The sequence below is a fragment of the Podarcis melisellensis genome, assembly GCF_964234715.1.
Source record: "Podarcis melisellensis genome assembly, chromosome: 8".
NCBI classification, from domain to species: Eukaryota; Metazoa; Chordata; class Lepidosauria; order Squamata; family Lacertidae; genus Podarcis; species Podarcis melisellensis.
The window spans coordinates 85985252-86002801 of NC_138540.1; the positions used below are offsets into that span (position 1 = coordinate 85985252).

The 17550-nt window shown below is 46.8% G+C and overlaps 1 protein-coding gene across 2 annotated transcripts in view; it reads right to left on the reverse strand.

Moving 5' to 3' along the window:
• Positions 1-6218: 6218 nt before the first annotated feature.
• CAPN12 (calpain 12) overlaps positions 6219-17550 on the reverse strand; it is a 34340-nt gene continuing 23008 nt past the window's right edge. The window contains exons 14-21 of one of the 2 annotated variants that reach the window (XM_081922058.1): positions 16790-16858; positions 15106-15166; positions 13621-13685; positions 13181-13249; positions 11900-11978; positions 10694-10810; positions 9674-9732; positions 6219-6925 (exon numbers count right to left, since the gene is read on the reverse strand). In XM_081922058.1, the coding sequence (XP_081778184.1) occupies positions 6899-6925; positions 9674-9732; positions 10694-10810; positions 11900-11978; positions 13181-13249; positions 13621-13685; positions 15106-15166; positions 16790-16858 (546 nt within the window). In that variant the 3' untranslated portion in view covers positions 6219-6898. The remainder of the gene's footprint in view (positions 6926-9673; positions 9733-10693; positions 10811-11899; positions 11979-13180; positions 13250-13620; positions 13686-15105; positions 15167-16789; positions 16859-17550) is intronic. The other variant, XM_081922059.1, reaches the window with a different exon arrangement.

Here is a 17550-nt window from a genome sequence, read left to right on the forward strand (position 1 = left end):
AGGGAACCTGATGATGTTGATGATGATGGAATAGGACATATCACTGTGGGTTAAACCACAAAGCCTAGGACTTGACCCGGAAGCTGACAAAGCATTTGAAGCCCAGCTGATGCCAGACTTCTCTGCATTTTCCCACAAGGGCCTCAATTGTTCGCTTGCTTTAAGGAGAATCCTGAGTAAAAAGAAATACAGCAATATCAGCAGTGCTTTATAAAAAAAAAAAACACATTTTGGAGCTGAGCAAAGCTGACTTGCTCAGATCTGTATAAATTCTGCAAAGCAAGCAAATATTTTTGTTTATTAGCTTACCGTAGTTCATTCTGCTTCAGCTAGTCATAGAAGGGGGGGATGATCTTTTGAACATCCAGCAAGCATCATCATTATTATTATTTTAAGCAGCAGCAAATGTTCTCGGGGAGCAGAGTTCTGCCACCAAATTCTACATTCTGTATTTTTGCAGGAGTTTGAAGGACATATAGCCCTTGTTTTGGGGGCACTTCTGTCTGGTGGGTACAGCAATCAAGTTTCAATCCATAACCCACATCCCATGTGTGAAAGCTGTATTGGCCATGGGATTTTGGAATTTCCTGCCAGTCCTGCCAAGTGGCCATTGAAGACGTGCCGCTCCGGGCTCCGGGCTCCGGGCTCCGCCTCTTCCTGATAATGTGACATCATGTGTGTGACACGTGCATGACGTCACACACATGACGTGCGCCAGGACCCCCCTCAGTCTTGCATGCAAGCTGGCACCTTGCCAGGAAGCACAACCCTTTCCTAACATCAAAAGTTTTCAGGGGGTAATTTCTACAAAAAGGCTTCCTAAAGATCCAGTTTCTTAATAAGGAACAGTTTTGTGCTCTTGTTGCTCCTTTTAACCTGCTTTTCCCAAGGCCAGCTGTAATTCATGGATGTTCATAGGGCCATTCCTGCGCTTGCCTTACTTGTTGAATATACGCTGTGGAGTGGAAATAAGCGAGGTTAGTATCTTGGGACCTGATATGCACACAGAAACCAGTGCTGTACTGTATATTGGCTTAGAGTTGTGAACGGCGAAATCCCTCATTCAAATCTCAAATCTGCGCTCCTGGTTTTTTCTCTCCTTCTGACACAACGACACTAACACTTCTTGCTTCCCTCATTGCCGGGCCCCTGAGATATGCAATATCTCTCCACTAGATCTGTCAAAGGTATTACATTTGAGTACATTTTGTTTCCGGTTCAAAAGCAGCAGTGCCAACCACTAAAATGCTGTTCAGAGGCCCAGCAAGGAGAGTGGTAAGGGGTGGCACAGTTGGGTTGGGCCACGGAGGGGTCCTTCTCAACTACTGGTGCCCTTGCCCAGTGCCTGGACTGTTTGGCTCGATGGAGGCAATAATACTTACAGTGGCCTCTTTTACAGAGCAGAATGAAGATGGGACACTTTCACCTGCCAAATTTCTGCAAGCGGAGTTGCCCTTTTGAGGAGCAGATGTGTTTTAATCAATTATTTTTATTTTACTAGAATATAATTGCACTCTTTTCTTCTGCTCCTACTGCTTGCACCAGACTACTAAAGGAGAAGAGACTCTCTGGGCCGAGGCATCATCTAGTGGACAACCCTATTTGTTCTCAAATCATTTGGCAATGTAATAAAATAGAGCAATAGCTGAAATGGCTCCATTCTAAAGTTTCCACTTCACTTTTATCTGAGAACTTCTTTGGGTCTTGTAGGCCTCGAGGGGCAGATGTGATATCCGTGGTTCCTAGCTCTAGGAATTCTTGGTGTCGGAGCCTGTTGTGGAGGCACTGGGGAAAGCAGTCTCTTAAAAAGTCCATTCCCCAACCAGCCTGCTGCTGGTTCTGCCTCCCTGCAGTGGCCCCAGGAGAATAGCTCCTCTGATCCAAAGGTGTATTACCAACTCTAGTAACATGAGGTGAGACAATCCTAATTGGACGGGGGGTCCAGTGTCACCTGTGGGCTTACACTTCCAATCCCACATGAGGACAGGTATGACGTTGGTCCTTGTGACTGGTGGGGAACCCAAAGACTGAAGGTCAGCAAGACCCAGTATAACTAGAAGGAATCTGACTTTGGCCAGTTGAGAGAGCAGTAACTTCCCTTTTGGCAAGCTTAGGTTCCCTTGGTTAAAACCACAACAACCACAACACGTGGTTTTATCCACCCCTGAACAATACCTGGTCCTAACACTGGTGGCAGGGTGGCACTTTTATGCCTGGCTTTTTGTCCCACTGATTTTTGGGCTTCACTCGCCTCCCATTCCTCTAATGTAGCCCAAAACTGCATAAATTCATACAGTGTCAGCCTGCCTCTTCCATCTGCAGCTGGTTGAGGGGGGGGAAACAGCATATTGGTTGTAAACCACTGAAACCGAAAGGGTTGCAACTTCCTTCCTGTTCCATTTATAGCTATGAATGAAATCCCTTCCCTTTTCCTCTCCCATGTTAATTGGGAGATTCAGAAGTAGACTTGGGGCAGGGGCTGGATAGAGTTATGCCTTCAGTGTCCTGGTTAGCAGCTGGTTTGCCAGGAGGGCCAATGTGATGGGTATGGAGGGCCAGTCCCAGTACTGCTGCCGTCTGCCCCTCCACCCTCTTGCCTCTGGATTGGCAACTGAAGGACCAGCAGATAGACTGCATATGGCCCTCAGACCTCTAGTCGCTGATACACATGGAAAGATCCTTTTGTAGAAGCACTTCCCAAATCATCACTTGCTCTTGTAGTAGTCGATGAGGTTGCTGCACGATTAAGATAGACATTGGAGGATGGTCCAGTATAGGGTGTGAGGAATTCCTCCTCCTCCTCCTCCAGCCACCAGCCAGCCCACACCTGCCTGCCATGTTTCTTACAACCAGTCCAAGGATGGCACTACCTGCCACCTTCCGTCCTCCTCAGGCTCAATGTTCCCCTTATGGAGGAGCATTGGGAGAAACCTAATCTAGCTTGGCCTGTCGTTGGCTCTGGATTCACCTGCTATTGGGCTCCTTGCCCCAATGAATATCAGCTTTTGAAACTCCCAATTAACCTGGGAGAGGAAAAGGGAAGGGATTTCATATATTCCCTCTCCCTCATTGCAACTGAGCCCGTAATTTTTTGCTCTGCAGAATGAGCTGGATGATTTTCTTGCAGCACTTCATGGAAAAGCCATCTTCTCTTGCTAGAAAGGAAAGTTCTGATATGTGGTCATTATTACAGCAGCGGGAAAACTACAGGAGCCAAGATGAGAGGAATGGATTAAAGGAACATAAAAGGATCTCAGACTTCTTGGTTCTGTTTGAAATTCTCCATAATGAGGACCATAGTGATTTAAGCGAGAGCCTGGTATTAAAAGTGCCATCCTTTCCCGCCCCCAGAAGTGCTTTTCTGTGTGGGAGGGGGGCACTTGAGTTCAATGACCACCTTATTCATTTAATGGGTCTCATTGGGAGACATCTCTGCCTGAAACCTAGAGAGCTGTGGCCTGTGTAAATTTTCCAAGCTGGATGAATCCATCGTCTTGACTCATTCCAAACAGCTTTGTAGGTTATACAAAAGTAAGATGACACAGGGATCCTCCTGCTGCCTCGTCCCCTCTGCCCATCCCTCAGACTCCTGCCTTCCCTGACGCTCAGGGGAAACAACAGTTAAGAGTGCAAAGTGTTGGTGCATGATTACAATTATCAATCAACCTTTTTATTCGACCGTCAGTCAGAAAAAAATACATTTGTCAATACACAGTTAAAACATCCAGGAAGATTTTAGAACTTAGCCAACACTAAAATGGGCTAAACAGATAGCCCCATATCAATACAGTCAATTATAGTCTTGCGACGCTTAAAAGCTAAAAAAAGAAATTTGGCCACCAAGGAAGGTATAGCTCTAGTGACATTATTCAGCAAGTGTAAAACCTGGTTTTCTCCGGGTAGGAAGCTAAATTGACATAGGAGTGGGTCTATAAAATTTTGTCTAAGCTCTGCATAAGAAGGGCAAGTCAAGAGAATGTGTTCGGTGGACTCAGCCACACCCATGGCACAATGACAGGTTCTCTGGGCGTATGGTACTCCCCTGTACCTTCCCCACAATATCGCAGAGTCAAGGACATTTAATCTAGCCGCTGTAAGAAGTCTGCGGTATTCCACATAGTGGATTTCTGCAAGGTAGGGGGCTGGTATGGTCCGATAAATGGTGCATGATTACTGATTACTCAAAATCCGCTACCCCTTATTGAAATCCAGCAGGAATTGCTCACAAACTCATCTGCACCTGCGGCCGTGAGGACTTGGGCTACATGACTGGACCCATCAAGGCAGCTGGCAGCCTGCATGGGATGCTATTAGTTAAGTTTGCAGTTGTACAGCTTCTGCTGCCACCAAACAACCTCCCCGGCTGCTGCTGATTTGAGCCACCCACATCCAGGGCAAGAGTTCAGCTGCCACGAGGGTGATCTGAGGCCACTTCCTTCCTCATCCACCAGCCCTAAAGCAGCTTGGGAATTGTTTTAAAACATGGGCATCAGTTTCTATTCTGGGTGCCTGCAGGATGAGACCTTCTCTGTGTTGGTCAGCCAGCCAGGCTAGAAAGAAGTAAGGCAGATCAGTAGGGATACATGCCAACCAGCACAACATGGCGGCTTCCTTTAACCCAACCTATATCTAGACAGCATCTTAAAAAGCAGAGACATCACCTTGCCAACAAAGGTCCGTATAGTTAAAGCTATGGTTTTCCCAGTAGTGATGTAAGGAAGTGAGAGCTGGACCATCAAGAAGGCTGATCGCCAAAGAATGGATGCTTTTAAATTATGGTGCTGGGGGAGACTCTTGAGAGTCCCATGGACTGCAAGAAGATCAAACCTATCCCTTCTGAACCTGAGTGCTCACGGGAAGGACAGATCCTGAAGCTGAGGCTCCAAGACTTTGGCCACCTCATGAGAAGAGAAGACTCCCTGGAAAAGACCCTGATGTTGGGAAAGATGGAGGGCACAAGGAGAAGGGGACGACGGAGGACGAGATGGTTGCACTGTGTTCTCGAGGCTACCAGCATGAGTTTGACCAAGCTGCGGGAGGTGGTGGAGGACAGGGGTGCCTGGCTTGCTCTGGTCCAGGGGGTCACGAAGAGTAGGACACGACTAAACGACTAAACAACAACAATATATCTTTCGCATGACTTCATTCCTGGTTCTGCAGTGGAGGCAAATGTTCTACCTTCACACAACTCTCCTACAGCAAACTAAGAACATAAAAGCCTGCTGGATCAGTCCCAAAGCCCATGTCGTACAGTATCCTATTCTCACAGTGGCCAACCACGTGCTTATAAGGGAAGCCCACAAGCAAGACCTGAATGGCATAGTTCTCTTCTTGCGTGTGATTCCCAGAAACAGGATTCAGAGGCCTAGTGTCTCCATCAATCCTTGGCTAATAGCTGTAGATAGTCTTATTCCCCCCCCCCCAAAAAAAAAATTCATCTAGCCCTTTTAAGACCATTCAAATGTGGGGCCACCAGTGCCTCTTCTAGCCTTGAACGCCATGATTTAACTATGTGTGAAGGAACACTATCTTGTCTACCAAGGAACTCTGTGTGTGGCTGCAGAAGATGGTGGGGAATCAAGGGGTGTTAGGGTACATGCTCAGTTGCCACTGGGTATTGCGACCAGGGCTGTTGGGTTTTACTGCTGTCTTGCTTTCATTGAGAGTGAGACTTGCATTGCACCCAATACTCGCCTCCAGCTGCCCATTGCCAGGGATGATGAGTATTCACAGGCAAGAAGATTTTGAAAGAAAAGTTTGTGAGTCAGCTGTATTAGTCACAATACAATACTCAAGAAATCTCTCAAAGGCTTAAAAAAATATATGGAGGGGATACCAGTAAGTTACATTTGGTTTACACAATGTTTATTAAGTAGATTTTACTGTGTAGACCTGTAATTGCCTGGTATATTAGTAGAGACATTTTGAATTTGTAGTTCATCAATGAAGAAACCATTTACCTCGTTAAAGCTTTACACATTAGGTGTTGACTTTTGGAGTCAGTGTTTCAACCTGACAGTAGCTGAATTGTATCTGCTGAGACAACTTGACGTTACTCTAACCCAGGCTTCCTCAAACTTGGCCCTCCAGATGTTTTGAGACTACAATTCCCATCATCCCTGACCACTGGTCCTTCTACCTAGGGATCATAGGAGTTGTAGGGCAAAAACATCTGGAGGGCCGAGTCTGAGGAAGCCTGCTCTAACTCTTGCTCCTGCATATTTTTGGACTTCCTTTGACTGAGGTGGATATATATATATATAGTGAGCAGGAAAAATGTTCCTAATTTCCACTTAACTGAAAGTTAAACTTAACTTTAAACTTTAAACTACTTTAAATTTTAAACTTAAAGTTATATACAGCTTTCCAGGTAGATCAGAAAAAGCAGCTTATATAAAGTTATTCCAGCAACGAGCATCAGTAAACATGTTACAATAAAACAGGTAAATCTCTGAACTTCATCACAAATCAAAACCAAAATATGGTAATATAAAATATTTTTGTACCTTACTGTGTTGTTATAAGAATGTACATTTCATAGAATTGTAGAGTTGGAAGGGACCACAAGGGTCATCTAGTCCAACCCCCTGCAATACAGTAATCTTTAGCACAACATGGGGCTTGAACCCACAACCCAGGGATTAACCGTCTCCTGCTCATTTGATACTTATATGCAAATTAAAATGGTATTCTTTTCAGCTATAAACAAGGTGGAGACCGAAAGTTTCATTTTAATTACATCCATTATAGAATTAAAATGGCTATGTATTTCACAGCAGTCCTTGATTTATTCTGATTGCGGAACTTCAAACGTTCAGTGAATGTTGAAGTATCTTTGGATGCCTCTGGGCCTAATGAATCGTGATCATCCATGGATGGAGAGTGGGAGATGGCTGAATCAGGTGGACATGACAAGATCCATCCACTGAAAGGCAGAAATGAAATCAGGTGAGCTCAGTGGCGTAGCGTGGGTTGTCAGCACCCGGGGCAAGGCAAGTAATTTGTGCCCCCTAACCCGTGGATTTGCGCCCCCTAACCCATGGATTTGCGCCCCCTAACCCTAACCCCCAGATGTTGCGCCCGGTGCGGCCGGGCCCCCCTGCACCCCCCACGCTACGCCACTGGGTGAGCTTTAATTCCCCAATTGCTTTGGGCTACAATATAGTAGACAGTTGCAGGTGTTATAAGGTGGACAGAGGGCTTGGACAAGCCACAGGGCTGATTTAAAAACTGGGTAGCATCGTGAGCTGCATCAAAAGCTCATGTGAACACTACTGTCTCACCCCATGTTGCTCTGGGCTCTTGTTGTTACTTGACCTGCTTGGGAGAGATTATCTTCATAGATAAGAGAGAGGAAAACATTTATTCTTACACAGCCTGTACTCATTTTGAGCTGTCATTGGCCATGATACTCTATGGCAGGGATAGGGAACCTGTAGCCCAACAGATGCTTCTGGACTACAAATCCGTCAGGCTCCATGGACTCGGCTCCCTTCCCCTCCTTTGGCAGTATATATAAGCAGAACAAAGCGAAAGGAGTCTCTTACCATTTATAGTTTTTATTGATCACAGCGAGAGAACAAAGAATCCATTCCTCGGAATGGAGGTGCTCCCAATTAAGGGCTCCACCCACGTCCCCCCTAGTCACCCACGTCATTTCCATGTCTTGCAGCCTGATCTCACAACCACTGTGCTTTCTGTTCTGACACCTTATCTGCTCTCCTTGACCTTCAGCTGATCGGATGGATGCTTTCCAGTGATATTAAGTTCTGTTAACTCTCTCTTCCCCAGTTCTTCTTCTCCTAGCTGTTCACCACCCAGTTATTCCCAGCTTCTGCCTTCTGAACTACGTCCCTCTGCAAACCACCGTTCCAAATCTATACTGTCCTCCTGCTCCTGGGAAGATTCAGAATCCCACCATTCCTCCTCAGAGTAGCCCTCCTCAGCACAATCCCTGACAAAATCTCATCACCCCTGACCAGTGGCTATGATGGGAGTTAGAGTTCAACAACATCTGGAGAGCCACTGGTGAGCCAAATCCTGCCTTAAAAACTCCTAACATACTGGACTGGAGGGTTTAGTGACAGGAGATGCCTCCCCTAACCATAATCCTCCACTTCAAAATACTGCAACCTGTTATTGGCTTGAGCAGTTTACCATCATTTTCTACCCTCTGTTTTCAGCCCTTGAACCCCTACACCACATTAGCTCGATTAGACTTTGTTTTCTTCTTCTGCAACTCTAGAGGGGCTGGGAGCTGGGGGCACTGTTATACACTGGTTCCGCTCCTTCCTCCTGGGCCATGTTCAGAAGGTGGGGGGTGAGTGTTCAGACCCCTGGGCCCTCACTTGTGAGGTGCCTCGGGGTTCTGTCCTCTCCCCCATGTTTTTCAACATCTACATGCAGCCGCTGGGAGAGATCATCAGGAGGTCTGGGCTGGATGTTCATCAGTATGCGGATGATACCCAGCTCTACCTCTCTTTCAAATCTGAACCAGTGAAGGTGGTGAAGGTCCTGTGTGAGTGCCTGGAGGCGGTTGGAGGATGGATGGCAGCTGACAGATTGAGGTTGAATCCTGACAAGACAGAAGTACTGATTTGGGGGGACAGGAGACGGGCAGGTGTGGAGGATTCCCTGTTCCTGAATGGGGTAGCTTTGCCCCTGAAGGACCAGGCGCGCAACCTGGGAGTCATTTTGGACTCACAGCTGTCCATGAAGGTGCAGGTCAATTCTGTGTCCAGGGCAGCTGTTTACCAGCTCCATCTGGTATGCAGGCTGAGACCCTATCTGCCCACGGACTGTCTCACCAGAGTGGACTATGCGCCGGTTATCTCCCACTTGGACTACTGCCATGCGCTCTACGTGGGGCTACCTTTGAAGGTGACCCAGAAACTACAACTAATCCAGAATGTGGCAGCTAGACTGGTGACTGGGAGCGGCCGCCGAGACCACATAACACCGGTCTTGAAAGACCTACATTGGCTCCCAGTAAATTTATGAGCACAATTCAAAGTGTTGGTGCTGACCTTTAAAGCCCTAAAAGGCCTCGGTCCAGTATACCTGAAGGTGCGTCTCCACCCCCATCATTCTACCCGGACACTGAGGTCCAGCTCCAAGGGCCTTCTGGTGGTTCCCTCATTGCAAGAAGCCAAGTTACAGGGAACCAGGCAGAGGGCCTTCTTGGTAGTGGCACTTGCCCTGTGGAACTCCCTCCCACCAGATGTCAAAGAGAACAACTACTACCAGACTTTTAGAAGACATCTGAAGGCAGCCCTGTTTAGGGAAGCTTTTAATGTTTGACGGACTACTGTATTTTAATATTTTCTTGGAAGCCCCCCAGAGTGGCTGGGGAAGCCCAGTCAGATGGGTGGGGTATAAATAATAAATCGTTGTTGTTGTTGTTGTTGTTGAGGGCACCTTCTCCCTTCTGAACATGCTGGTGCCTCCCTCGCCCTGTTGTGACTGCATTTCTATCGAGACTTGAGTTTGCTACTACAGGAATTGATGGCGATGATCTCAAATTCACCACCTTCACAGTGCGGAAAAAGGCACTCACACAACCGCCCTCCCATCCCCCACCCCAAAAACCGTAGTGGAGTTTAGTAATCTATGCTGGGAAGCAAGTTTGGAGGGTGAACATGAGACAGTCTAAAGACAACTGCCTTTTCCTTACCTTTTGCTCTGTCATGCAAATCTGTCCCTTGTCATCAGCATCCCAGCTTTTGCATTGCCCTGGTGAAAAGAAACGAAAACATAGTCATGCCAAGATTAGAGATGTGTGGATGTATTTCCCAGTTTCCAAGCCGTCTCAGTTTCACGTGCGTTCATACACAAGCGCGTTGTTTGCCATTTCTTTTTTTCCCTTTTTTCTTTTTTTAAAGATATTTATTGAAGTTTCAAAAGTTATATAAAAGAAAAAAACAATAATACAAACAAAACACAAACAATAACAAGTATAATTTCAATCCCTTATTTTCTTATAACTTACTTCCCCGACCTCCTCATACCTCCCCTTTCTGTATTCCAATTTCTAATTATTTAGTTCAGCAAATCCTCTCCCTTGATTTTCATTTAATTTTTAGCCTTTCTTTTCTTTTTACTTAATCATTACAGCTGGAAACCACTTAATTTCTAAACCAACATCGTTCTAACATTCATTAATTTTGCAATGTTTCCTAAGATAGTCCTTAAATTTCTTCCAATCTTCTTCCGCCGTCTCTCTTCCCTGGTCTCGGATTCATTGTTTGCCATTTCTGCATTAATCAACACTGCTTAAAAGTTTGTATTTAAATATCAGCAGTGTTTCACAAAATGCATATTAAATATTTTCCAGAGGGGTATCCATGCTAGTCTATTATAATAATAAAAAAAACATTAAAAAGTATTGTGTCCCCTTAAAGACTAGCACTTTCAGTATAGCATAAGCTTTTACAGACTACAGCTCACTTCATCATATGTTTGAAGTTATTGTTGTTGCATTTTTAAACTGCCTTTTTACTCAGATGAATGTGTCCCAACCTGAATAGACAATTATACATCAAAAACACATTTTGAATAGTTGCTGAACCAGAAACTTCTCTGCATTAATTTCAGTTTCAGCCAAGCACTTATCCCCCTTAGCTTCTTGGAGGAAGGGAATGATGCAAGCATGACTGAAGAATAACAATAATAAAATGAGGAAGTTGTCTCTTACGGAAAACGCTTTCCAGGTGCACCATGAGAGACACAAAGTTGTCGAAGTCTATCTGAAGCCAGGAGTTGCCATATCTTCTCGCAAGGGCCTCTCTTGTCTTTGTGTTTAAGTGGAACCCTGAGCAAAATTCCACAAATGGGGGGGGGGATATGGAAAGTAAGCAAATTAGCATTTGGCTTTGTGTCATTTATTACACTTCCAATAGGAAGTCTCCAGATATTGTTGGCCTCCAATAACAACTCCCATCAGCTCCATCTAGCAGGGCTGGTGGGAGTTGCAGTCCAGCAACATCTGGAGAGCCCACCTCTGGGCTACCCCCTCAAAATCTTACTCAGCTACCCCATGCCTCTTGAAATCCTGCAGGAATTGCCCACAAGCTAGTCATCTGTTTCTGCAGCCATGGGGACTAGAAACCCATGGTTTGTTTGTGAATGACAGCAAAGGTTCTCTGGAAATTGAATTTGCAAGGAAATGCCACCATTCTGTAAGGGCACAGAATCTCAAACTGCATGTAACCCTCGTTTTGTAAAGTTAAAGGTAAAGGGACCCCTGACCGTTAGGTCCAGTCGTGGCCAACTCTGGGGTTGCGGCGCTCATCTCGCTCTATAGGCCGAGGGAGTCAGCGTACAGCTTCCGGGTCATGTGGCCAGCAGGACTAAGCCACTTCTGGCAAACCAGAGCAGCACACAGAAACGCCGTTACCTTCCCGCCAGAGCAGTACCTATTTATCTACTTGCACTTTGACGTGCTTTCGAACTGCAGGAGCAGGAACCGAGCAACGGGAGCTCACGGGATTCGAACCGCTGACCTTCTGATCAGCAAGTCCTAGGCTCTGTGGTTTAATTCACAGCGCCACCCGCGTCCCTTTTTGTAAGGTTACTCCCACCCAGATTATACTTCACAGGAGGATCATAAACAGAATCTCACTCTGTCCATTCCTTGCAGCCCATCTGAATTTCGCACTTTTGAACCACGAAGTTCCATTCTAGTGAGGGATTTAGAAGTGTGGGTGAGTGGATCCAACAAGCTCCATAGGGGGTGGGTGAGGGGAGGGAGAGATTTGGAATTGCCTTGAAGTGGAGATCCTTTTTTAATACCAAATGGCTTTTAAAGGATCGCTGTGAATTCCACAAAGAGGATTTTCACAAATCCAGCTTCACAATAAAGAACAATATCCCCTGTGCATTGTTTCCTACTCCTTCTCACCTGCAGTGTCCAGTGCCAGCTGCATTTCATGGGTGTTCATGGTGCCAGACCTGTCCATGTCATAACGAATGAATATACTCTGTGGAGTGGAATCGGGAGAGGTAATAATAATAATTTATTATTTGTACCTTGCCCATCTGGCTGGGTTTCCCCACCCACTTTGGGCGACTTCCCACAAAGATTAAAAATACATTAAAATGTCACACATTAAAAACTTCCCTGAATAGCGCTGTCTTCAGGTGTCTTCTTAATGTCAGGTAGTTGTTTATCTCTTTGACATCTGATGGGAGGGCGTTCCACAGGGTGGGCACCACTACCGAGAAGGCCCTCTGCCTGGTTCCCTGTAACCTCACTTCTCGCAGTGAGGGAACCACCTGAAAGCCCTCGGCACTTTATAGCATCTTGCTATCAAATACTGAGCTCAAGAGAGTCAGGCTCCCTCTGTACTATACATTGAAAGCAGTACCACATCACTATAAACAGCCATAAAGGTAAAGGGACCCCTGACCGTTAGGTCCAGTCGCGGACGACTCTGGGGTTGCGGCGCTCATCTCGCTTTACTGGCCGAGGGAGCCGGCGTACAGCTTCCAGGTCATGTGGCCAGCATGACTAAGCCGCTTCTGGCAAAACAGAGCAGCACATGGAAACGTTGTTTACCTTCCTGCCAGAGCAGTACCTATTTATCTACAGTGGTACCTCGGGTTAAGAACTTAATTTGTTCTGGAGGTCCGTTCTTAACCTGAAGCACCACTTTAGCTAATGGGGTCTGTAACCTGAAGCGTATGTAACCCGAGGTACCACTGTACTTGCACTTTGTGCTTTTGAACTGCTAGGTTGGCAGGAGCTGGGACTGAGCAACGGGAGCTCCCCCCGTTGCAGGGATTCGAACTGCCGACCTTCTGATCGGCAAGCCCGAGGCTCAGTGGTTTAGACCACAGAGCCACCCGCATCCCATAAACAGCCATAGCTCCTCCCAAAGTATCCCGGGAACTGTAGTTTAATAAGGGTGCTGGGAACGGTTAGGAGATCCCACTTCTTCCCCTCCCAGAGCTACAATTCCCAGAGTGGTTTAACAGTTGATCCCTCTTCCCAGGGGCAGTTTAGATTGGCCAGGACTGATAAAAATACAAGAAGACCGATTCCTGATTGTCCGCTCAACAGATCAACATCTTCTGCCTACATTGACACCAGAACCCGTCAACCCTGACAGAGGTGGCCCAGGTATAGCGGAACCTCTTCGGAGGTGGGCTTTTGTCCAGCTGCTCTGGTCCCTACCCTCACCTCCCATTCCGTTATCTTAGTCCAGAACTGCTTAACCTCGCTCAGTGTCAGCTTGCCTGTCTTGCTGCCCTGTTACAGAGTTAAGAAAAAGCAAATAGGATATTGCAGGGGTGGGGAACCTCCAGCCCTTGAGATTCTCCCTGCACCATACCCCCCTCACCATGCATGAGAAACCATGTTGCTTTGGATGCAGCTAGTGCATGTTTTAGGCAGAGCATAGAGACCTCCGGCTTTTGCACGGCTGGAATGTAGCCTGAACCATCGGAGACACACATATCCTCCCCATTTGGGATGCTCGTGCCGTCCCTACTCAGAAGAGAGAATGGGAATTTGGGTTTCTCTTTCATTCAATGGACCACTATTTTCTTGTGCTAGGGGTTGGATCCAGACTCCCTTCCCTCTTGATACCTGGCCCCATCTACTTCCCTAGAGAAGGATACACTGAAATGCTGGGTGATTTTTTCACACTGCTCCATGGAAAAGCCATCAGTTTTCAGTGGATACCCTGGAAAAGAAAGTGGTGAGAGGATGGACACATAATTACTACAGTTGATGATGATGATAATTTATACCCCGCCCATCTGGCTGGGTTTCCCCAGCCACTCTGGAGAGCTCCCAACAGAATGTTAAAAACACGATAAAATATCAAACATTAACAACAGGGCTGCCTTCAGGTGTCTTCTAAAAGTCTGTTGGTTGTTTATCTCCTTGACATCTGATGGGAGGGTGTTCCACAGGGTGGGCACCACCACTGAGAAGGCCCTCTGCATTGTTCCCTGTAGCTTCACTTCTCGCAGTGAGGGAACTGCCAGAAGGCCCTCGGAGCTGTACCTCAGTGTTGATGCAGGAACAAGGACAGAGGAATGGATTCATGACATTAGGTGCTCCCAGATGTGGACAATTTAGCAAAGGTAAAGGGACCCCTGACCATTAGGTCCAGTCGTGGCCGACTCTGGGGTTGCGGCGCTCATCTCTCTTTACTGGCTGAGGGAGCTGGCGTACAGCTTCCAGGTCATGTGGCCAGCATGACTAAGCTGCTTCTGGCAAACCAGAGCAGCGCACGGAAACACCCTTTACCTTCCCGCCAAAGCGGTATCTATTTATCTACTTGCACTTTGACGTGTTTTCAAACTGCTAGGTTGGCAGGAGCAGGGACCGAGCAACGGGAGCTCACCCCGTCGCGGGGATTCAAACCGCCGACCTTCTGATCGGCAAGTCCTAGGCTCTGTGGTTTAACCCACAGCACCACCCGCATCTCCCTGGGGACAATTTAGCAGCACCCAATTACTACCAATCTGATTTAAGGCGATAGTGGAATAGCAACTCTGCTCCCTGACTTTGGAACCCCTGCAGCCAAGTGGACAGTCCTCCTTTCCCCAGTGGGATTCTGGGAGTGGGGATGATTTGCACCGCTAAGAAATGGTTAAATGCTCCCTCCCTCCTCATTGCACTCTTGCTCATGACTGCCACTCAATTAAGGCAACACTATTGGAAAGGGAGGGGGTTATAGTAATTCCTGCAGAGGAGAGGGGCAAAGGGCTAAAGCAGAACCAAGAAAATACCTGAGCAGGCACCTTTTCCAGTGCCGCTTTCCCATCACTTTCCTTACTGCTAAAAGTGTTTGTTTGTTTGTTTGTTTGTTTGTTTTGGAAGTTGCACAAGAGTGGCAAATCCACGTCAGTTGCAAAACCCGAATTTGCTTGCATGCAACTGAATCCCATCCACAGAAGAGCAATAGTCTGGAATAGTGGTGTAGCATGGGTTGCCAGCACCCGGAGCGACACAGATGTGTAGGTGGGAGGGAAGGGAACAAGTTTCAAGTTCTTTCCAGATTTTAAATTCTAGGAAAGAGAAGACGGGAACGAAGAAAGGGAAGAGGTGGAAGAATGTAGCCGATGGGGGAGGCAACCGTGTTGGATACTCACAAGTGGTCTTCATGATCTGATTCAGAATGCCCCGGAGTTCAGCAGCGCCCATTTGCTGGTCCTGAATCAGCCAAATAAAAATCCAATGAAAGTCACATAATGTAATGGGCCCCACCTTCTTCTCCATTCCAGTCAGGCTCAGGGTTGATGCTCTGTGAAAAGCAGGAGCTACAAACCTCTGGCCCTCCAGATATTGGAGAACTCCAGCTCCTGTCAACTTCAGCTAACATGGCCAGTGATCAGGAATGATGGAATCTGCCAATTTTGGTTCCCTAAGTTTCTCACTTTTCTAATCTTAAATCAAACCCCACCCCATTTCTATAGCAATTTGAGGGGTTTCCTTTAATGATGCTGATGATAATTTATTATTTATACCCCACCCATCTGGCTGGATTTCCCGAGCCACTCTGGGCAGCTTCCAACAGAACACTAAAATACAATAACCTATTAAACATTAAAAGCTTCCCTGAACAGGGCTGCCTTCTGATGTCTTCTAAAAGTTTGGTAGTTATTTTTCTCTTTGACATCTGGTGGGAGGTCGTTCCACAGGGCGGGTGCCACTACCGAGAAGGCCCTCTGCCTGGTTCCCTGTAGCTTGGCTTCTCGCAATGAGGGAACCGCCAGAAGGCCCTTAGTGTCCAGGCAGAATGATGGAGGTGGAGACACTCCTTCAGATATACTGGACCGAGGCTGTTTAGGGCTTTAAAGGTCAGCACCAACACTTTGAATTGTGCTCGGAAACGTACTTTAAATCCTCATGAAAATTTGTCAGCATTTCAGTGTAAATTTATCCTAATCAACACATTGCTGTATGCAGTTTTTGACTAACATGCACATTTTTGCAAACCATTTCCCCTAATATAATGCAATTTTGTACGTTATTTTCACTGATCTTTGCATTATATGTGCATTTTCCCCAATATATACATTTTTATAATTACTGTTTGGTTGGAAAACAGTGTTGCAAAATTTGTTAGAGTTCCAAAGGGTAGCTGTGTTTTGTTTGCATACTGGTGTGTGAGAATTGAGAAATTTTCATGAAATGCAAACTAAATTGAATTTATCCTCTACCCCTACCCCAGTCTAAACCCTTATTTGAGGCGGGCTGTGGGGGCCACTGTGGGAATGCCAAGCACCCTCAATTCCTCCTCCACTTCTGTCAGCGAACTGCCATGGGAGCCAGAGGGAGAGGGAGGGCTCCAGAGGGATTCCGGAGAGCGTCCCGGGAGGGAGAGAAGCAGCCCATCTTCTGGGGAAGGAAATCAGCGTAGCACCAGTAGAGAAGGGGGGCAGATGGGGGAATCGGCAAGGTGGCTCCATGGCTCCTCGCCGGAGACCAGCAGGGAGAGCACGAGTCCTCCGCTGCCCACACCCTCCCTACGCAGAAGGCTTCCGCGCAGGGAGAGTAGGCGGCGACTAGGCATCAAAGAGCTTCTTTGCTGGAAGAAGCTCAAGAAACACCCACTGACGGATTCTGCCAGTGATTGAGACAGCCACGGGTGAGTGGCTGTCCGGACAGAAAGGGTTCACCCAGGTAACCCAGCCAGGCGTGGTGTCGATTTACGCACGAGCAACCCCTAGAACCATTACAACTTCTATTCCCAGTGCCTCTGGCTCTTTCTCTCCTACTCAGGACATCAACCAGGGTCCCACTGTTGTCTGCCATGTTCTTACACTCCCTTACCTGGCCTGCCCACTCCAGGAAAGTTTTTTCAAGCATCTGGTCGAGTTCAATCCTGGGCGATATCATTATCTGGAAAGCAAGAAGAGAGAGATGTACATTCTTTGAGGGTCAAGCTTGCTGTTCGATCCACAGTCATCGATTTCAGGACAAATATACACATATTAAAAGCAAATCAAGCCAGGGGAGCAACGAGTTTCCCCTGTTTCTAGGATAATGTTATGTACTTAGTTGAATAGGATCCAAAATGTAGTAGTCTGATTGGTCCTAGAACAATAGGATCCAAAATGCAGCAGTCTGATTGGTCCTAGAACAATAGGATCCAAAATGCAGCAGTCTGATTGGTCCTAGAACAATAGGATCCAAAATGCAGCAGTCTGATTGGTCCTAGAACAATGCAGCAGTCTGATTGGTCTGCAGGAACCACCCAATCCAGCTCCAGATGGAAGTGAATCCACAACCTGATTGGCCTACAGGAGAATCCCGGAATTAGCCAATCACGTGGGGCCCATTGTGTAAATAATGTATATAAAGCAGATACTGTGGGGAAACTTTCATTCCCTCCTCACCACTATGAGCTGAATAAAGAGCATGAAATCCACTCTTGACTCCGAGTATATTTCAGATAAGTTGGCTGTGCAGAGTACTGAGTGAGCAGCTCTCAGAACAACACATTAACAGTTTTTTAAAAGTCTGGGGGAAGGAGAACTGAACTGATTGACTCAGGGCACAAATGGGCAGTGGCATAGCGTGGGTTGCCAGCC